Here is a 6,487-nt window from a genome sequence, read left to right as displayed (position 1 = left end):
AAACATATTTTTGGAAAGTAAGAAGGAATATTTTACATCGGGCAGAATATCTATTATGAAATCTTTTTTCCCCTTCAGGGAAGAATCCTAAAAAATAATTCTAATGCGTAGAATTTTAAGGTTTTAAGATCCTTATTAGGTTCCTTTATAAATAATTTGTTATGAATAATGACGTAAATTTTAGAGTGACACTAATAAGTGAGTACTTAATTTTTAAGGGATTTATTTGGTGACTGGGTATCTGGGACCACACTCTCGCAGTTTAAACCAAAAACTTGGATGCAAAGATTTCAAAGGTAAGTGTAGACAAGACATTGCGTCTTTGTATTGACTTTAATAAAATTGGTGAAAATTTGTATTTTTTAATTTTTATTTTTTTTTTTTTGGGGTTTTTTTTTTTTTTTTTTTTTTTTTTTTCTTCTTTTTTTTTGAAGCTCAAGTAAGACCATGGCTTACGGAAATGAAATCAATCCTTTCACCTCCACATCTCTCACTGCCTCTCTCTCCCTCTCTCTTTTTTTCTCTCTCTCCCTCCCTCTCCCTCCTTTTCTTTGTTTCCCTCCTTCTGATTTTCCTTGTCCTGGTTTGGGATTCAAACCTACGCTTTACTGTTTACCAGTCCGAGGCATTGTGTTACTGAAGCAAGTAAGACAGCATCTTCTGATTAATTTTATTTGACCTAAATATGATCTTCCACATTACAGTATAATATTCTCATTTTATTTTCGACTTTTCCTTTGTACCACGTACTTTTACTTATATTATTTTTACGTTTAAAAAACATAAATGTTATATATTTTTAATGTTAGATGGTAAAATATAGGTGGTTCTATAACTCAGAATGAAATCTGAATAAAATAAACGACTTTAAATTTCTGTAGGTACTTTCAGTAGCTCGATCAGAGAAAATTTGAAAAACCGCCTTTTTGAATTTAGCTAAAAAGCAGTGTTGCCAATACACGAAAAAATATCTCTGTGTTGCCAGACGTAGGGGACTGTTCTGGCTCACAGGGAAATTTCAAGCTGTGCAGGGAATTTGTTTTATAGGGGGAGAAAGTAGGGATGTTTTTTTCGAGAGGGTAGATAGAGGGATCTGTAAATTCAAGGTCCTACCGTCCCGAAAGCGAAGAGAGAAGGAATAAAATATGGGAGAAAGCCAACCGTTCCGAGAACGAACCTTACCTGTTTAGGATAAAATTCACCCCGGACGGGAATCGAACCCTCGTCCAGCGAGCGCTTACAAGGCAGAACTGAACAATAGAGGCTGACTTTAGCTGACAGTTAAAAAAAAAACACATATTACCTATGTGTATACCTATATATATAGGTTATAGGTATATAGGTAATGGTAGGGATTTTTTTTTTTTGCAACGCAGGGAATTTTTTTCCTCAAGTAGGGAATTTTTTTATCTGTCAACTGGCAACACTGTCTTTTAATGTGATGAGTGAGTCATAAATGTTTTGGTTAGGATCTTTCTGAGGTGAGTTCTGTGACTCAGTCAATGGTAGGGATTTTTTTTTTTTTTTTTTTTTTTGCAACGCAGGGAATTTTTTTCATCTGTCAACTGGCAACACTGTCTTTTAAGGGGTGGGTGTCATTTCATTTGAGTCATTTGAGTGATGAGTGAGTCATAAATGTTTTGTTTAGGATTATTTGTTATTTGAGTAATTTGAGTTCTGTGACTCAGTCAGAGTAGTTCACTGTTCACTGAAGAGAGTTGGTTCTTTTTTCTTTTTATAAATTAAATATTAAATTACAACTCAGGCAACTCACTCAGCAGCTCAGCACTCACTAATCTCTTGCAAGTTGCATAGCTATTTTTTCATCTCCCAGCTCCCAGGATGAAGTCTCGTTCTCGTGTATGGCTGAGTTCTGTGACTCAGTCAGAGTAGTTCACTGTTCACTGAAGAGAGTTGGTTCTTTTTTCTTTTTATAAAATTAAATATTAAATTACAACTCAGGCAACTCACTCAGCACTCACTAATCTCTTGTATAGCTATTTTTTCATCTCCCAGGATGAAGTCTCGTTCTCGTGTATGGAAGTACTTTGAGAAGTTAGATGATAAAGGGGGGAAGGCAGCATGTCAAGTCTGTGCACAAGTACTCAGCTTCTCATCAGGCAATGTGTCTAATCTTGCAAGGCATATCAGAGCAAAACATCGAGACATTTCATTTGATTCTCCATCTAGAGAGGATTCTAATCCTAAAGAGGATTTAGATAGTCTGATGACAACTACCTTCATAGATGATCCAGATGATCCAACAGCACCTCCCTCCAGTGTAAATATTATAGCAATCACTGATCCCAGTTCTTTCAATATCTCTGACCCTAGTACAACTCATAGTATATCACATTCAAAGAAGAAGAAACGGAAACATGTCACCGATGATTTTACAGACAGATGCAAGAGAGTGCAAAATCAAACCATCATGGATAAAGAGGCGCACAAGTATCTCATCAATAAGTTGAAAAACGAAGCTATGCTGGCAGAGGTTTTGGCAGAGAATGCAAGAAAAGCACACGAAGCCGAAGAAGAGAGGAAGACAGACCGTCATATTAAGGCACAAGAGTTTTTAGAAGCAAAGAGACAGTTGGAACTTAAATATCTAGAAGCAAAATATAAAATAGATCTACAGAAATACCAACAGGAATGTTCAGGTGCAGGAGAAAAATTGGACAAGGATCTCTATTGCATCAATATCACCTAATTTTTCCCATTGTCTAATTTTTCTTCATCCTTGTCTTAAATTGTATGCTTGTAAATAGAATTGTAAAAATGTAATTTGTTCAACTTTGTGATTAAATGATTAATTAAAGATTAGATGTCTGACTCATTGACTGAGTAATCCAAGAGCAGTTCTTTCTTTTTTTTTTTTTAACAACTCACTACAGATCTACAGAGACAGGGGACAGGTGTGAAAATGGAGAAAGACTGGTAGACTTATAAACCAAAGCTTCCTCTATCATTTTCCAGTGGCAGGTGGAGAAAGGGGTAGAAAAAAAGGAAAGAACCCAGCCTATTAGCCTAATCAGGAAATCAAATGAATCTTTTCCTAGCTGGGGGACTATAAACAGGGAGTATACCAGCCTGAATTTCCCTTGCTAAAGAAATAGCAAAGGTTGAGAGGGAAGGGCATCCACTCGTAAAATTTGTAGCCAAAACCAAATGTCAGCCCAAAGCGATCACCCTTGTTAGGGCTGATTGAGAGGCTGACGAAAAATGCCGACCCCGTCTGTACACGGGAAAAGGTGAAGAAAAAGAAGAAGACGACTGTAATTATTCCTTATTATTTTTCAAAAGAGGTTTGACAGAGGGAACTGTAACTGCTGAGGTCTTGTCGTCCCGAAAACGAAGAGAGAGAGAAGACAGGACAGGAATCTGTTTGGGATAAAATCCACCCCGGGCGTGAATCGAACCGCGACCTATATCGCTTACAAGTCTCCAGCCAGAAATAAATTGTCTACTAATGAAATCAATTGATAAAATTTACTTATAGAACTTGGTAGAGAGGTTTTGTGAATGGTCCACTTGTTCTACCAAACAGAACGACTTAGGATATGTACGATTATGTATGTAATATATTGATATAATCTGTTTGGGATAAAATCCACCCCGGGCGTGAATCGAACCGCGACCTATATCGCTTACAAGTCCCCCAGCCAGAAATAAATTGTCTACCAATGAAATTAATTGATAAAATTTAATTATAGAACTTGGTGGAGAGGTTTTGTGAATGGTCCACTTGTTCTACCAAACAGAACGAGTTAGGATATGTACGATTATGTATGTAATATATTGATATATATTTTTTTTTTCTCATTTCAGTACGAGTTACTGCAGTCCATGCTAGCGTCTAGTCCTGACAAGAGAGTTACAACCTACGGTATCAGAGCTCGAGCCCCGCTCGGAGATCTACATCCAGATAATAAGATAGATCCGAGGTAATACATTATCATATTAGCTTGACGCCCAATCGAGGATAAAACCTACGTTACTCAAAACCTTAGCTGTTATACAGTGACTTGAAACCCCTTTAAAAAATAAAATAAAAAAAATGTAACCTGTAGAAAAGGGAGAAAAATCATGGGAAAAAGGCCACGTGTTTTGGCACTAAAAACTGACCATCGAAATTTTGACCCGATTACATTACTTTCCTTCCTATAGGATAAGGAAAGTAAAAAGAGGGACATAAGGTGTATTTTAGTTTCGGGAAACTGACCACTGGAGAGAAAATAATTGTCAGCTTAGTTAGCTTGAAGGGTAGCGCGTCTACCTTGTAAGCGCTAGGTCGCGTGTTCGATTTACGCTTTTGTAGGTAGGTACCTCTACCTCTAGGTTGCAGTGGCGTATAAAGCAGCGCGCACACTGATCATACACTTACAACACTTCCAACACTTCAGACATTTCCAACAAATTTTGTATTTTGCTTCCTGTGTGGCAGCCCTGTTGTGATTAAAACAAAAACACTTTAGCCGCGAAATTTCAAAAAGATTGATTTTCAAAAATTTTGAAGTGTGACGACAAGTGTCTGCCAAGAAAGAAGAAGAAAGAAGAAAGGACGGATTTTGGAATTTCATTATTTCAGCCAGATTTTCATTATTTTCCAGCCCATTCCAATTCATCTAAAGGAACTTCTCTCATCACAGGTAGTAGCTATTCACTTTTTCTTTTAAAAAAGCATGTCCAACAAAAATATTGGTGGAAAGAAATCTCAATTGTGTGATCAGAAGAAGAAATTGATATCAGAAGTATTCAATGTATTTGATACAGATGGAGATGGTCAATTGAACTATCTTGAGTTTAAATCTGCTTGCAAAGCTCTTGGTTGTCCAACCAAGAAGGTGGAAATCCTTAAAACTATCAAGTCTTATGCAAGAACTGGGGTGAAAAATAATTGTATTGAATTCAGTGATTTCTTTGATGTTTGTAAGTTCAATAATGAAAAAGTAGGATGTTATCAGGGTTATTGAGGTGGTTCAAACATCTGTTAAACAGGAAGATAGCTTCAATGGAATTAAAATCAAATCAAATCATGGTATCTTTGTGTTAAAGCAGAGAGCTTTCTCACAACTTTGTGGGTATCTCAGTATTACAATAAGTCTTTCATTTACTCAATCATCATATTTATTATCACTCATCTCTTCGACTTTAATGCTGCCACTGGTTGCTACTTGATTAAAGTAGCTACTCAATTGTCCTCACAAGGCTGAGTGCACCCCGAACTACAAGCACAGAGCTGAAAAAAACCTTGGCCCCGCTGGGAATTGAACCCCGACCTCCTGTGTGCAAGCCTAGTGTGATACCCACTTGGCCACGGAGGTTGCTGGAATTATAATCATTAGGAGACAAATCTTTAGTTTTATTGAGAAAAGTGATTTAGATTTAAGATTACCATTCACATGCCTATGTAATTGTTTTATAATTATGTTATCTTTATTCGTTATCTTTACTCTTTCTACGTTATCTTGAATACATAATATACATAATCTATTACTTCTAAGACCTCAAATAATTGAAATAAATATGCTTTACTTTAGTATCATATATATTATTTATTTTATATTAAGCTTATACCTATTTACAATAATTTTTGTTCTCTTCAAACGTATACCTACTCCTTTATTTTCATACAAGTTTCTGAAAATAGTAGGTACCTGATGGTAAAAATCTCACTATTCGGCACGAGCTAGTAGGTAGCCGGTATTCACCCCCCCTGGGTACTACTGAAATACTGAGCCCTAAATGGCTGGAGCCCCTCATTCTTCCTCCGATTCTCAGCGCAACACACGCCACGATTCCGCTGGCGAACGATTCATACGCCATCGTTACCGATTTAATCGTCAACGTTAACGGTTGAAACGTCCTCATTAACGATTCATACGTGATCACTAACGATTGAAACTTCATCGTTAACAAGTCAAACGTCACCGGTGACGTTCCTCCCTTTCGGTTTCTCAACCGATTCATTCTCTCATCCGGTCAGGTTTTCTTGGCTGCCATAGTGTTGATGGTATTGATAATGATGTCTAGACCTTCACGAAGTTCTTGTTCAGTGATGTTAAGTGCGGGGGAGAGACGGATAATGTTGTTGCTGATAGGTTTGGTGACAAGGCCAGCATCCTTCATCTTGATGCACACATCGTACACCTCCAGGATAGCTGAAACAGAGAGGATGAGGGTGTTAACTTGGGGGACAATTGCGTAAGGTAAGCTCCTTTTTTAGAAACAAGATACAATGATGGACAGGAAAGAAACTTTATCTTATACAGAGTAAACACCGCGATTATTTTTGAAGAGCTTCGATATTTATCAAACTGTAACAAACGAGGTCTTGAATCGTCTCTAAATCAAAGAGAGGAGAGGAAAGGAGAAAACCAGGCGTCCAGAGAATGAACTTTATTGAAAAGTTCAGGTGGGAATCGAACCCAAGATTTTTTTTTTTTTTTTTTTAAGAGGTTTGAAAGAGGGAACTTTAAATGCTAGG

General features: G+C 37.1%; 3 protein-coding genes across 3 annotated transcripts in view; 2 read left to right on the top strand and 1 right to left on the bottom strand.

Moving 5' to 3' along the window:
* Positions 1–1,650: 1,650 nt before the first annotated feature.
* LOC113471798 lies at positions 1,651–2,855 on the top strand. The gene is made up of 2 exons (XM_026831221.1): positions 1,651–1,867; positions 2,043–2,855. Exons 1-2 carry the CDS (start codon positions 1,843–1,845, stop codon positions 2,708–2,710), a joined length of 693 nt encoding a protein of 230 aa, XP_026687022.1. The 5' UTR covers positions 1,651–1,842; the 3' UTR covers positions 2,711–2,855.
* A 705-nt stretch (positions 2,856–3,560) lies between these two features.
* LOC103519910 (centrin-3-like) lies at positions 3,561–5,840 on the top strand. Its single transcript, XM_008485000.1, has 4 exons — positions 3,561–3,572; positions 3,829–3,944; positions 4,682–4,929; positions 5,782–5,840. Exons 1-4 carry the CDS (start codon positions 3,561–3,563, stop codon positions 5,838–5,840), a joined length of 435 nt encoding a protein of 144 aa, XP_008483222.1.
* The window catches only part of LOC103519906 (ornithine aminotransferase, mitochondrial-like), a 9,123-nt gene continuing 8,194 nt past the window's right edge, over positions 5,559–6,487 (bottom strand). Inside the window, exon 3 of the mRNA XM_026831220.1 lies at positions 5,559–6,161. Within this exon, the coding sequence (XP_026687021.1) occupies positions 5,983–6,161 (179 nt within the window). The 3' untranslated portion in view covers positions 5,559–5,982. The remainder of the gene's footprint in view (positions 6,162–6,487) is intronic.

The sequence above is a fragment of the Diaphorina citri genome, unplaced genomic scaffold, assembly GCF_000475195.1.
Source record: "Diaphorina citri unplaced genomic scaffold, Diaci psyllid genome assembly version 1.1 scaffold3028, whole genome shotgun sequence".
NCBI lineage: Eukaryota > Metazoa > Arthropoda > Insecta > Hemiptera > Psyllidae > Diaphorina > Diaphorina citri.
This window is presented reverse-complemented; position numbering and strand designations above follow the sequence as displayed.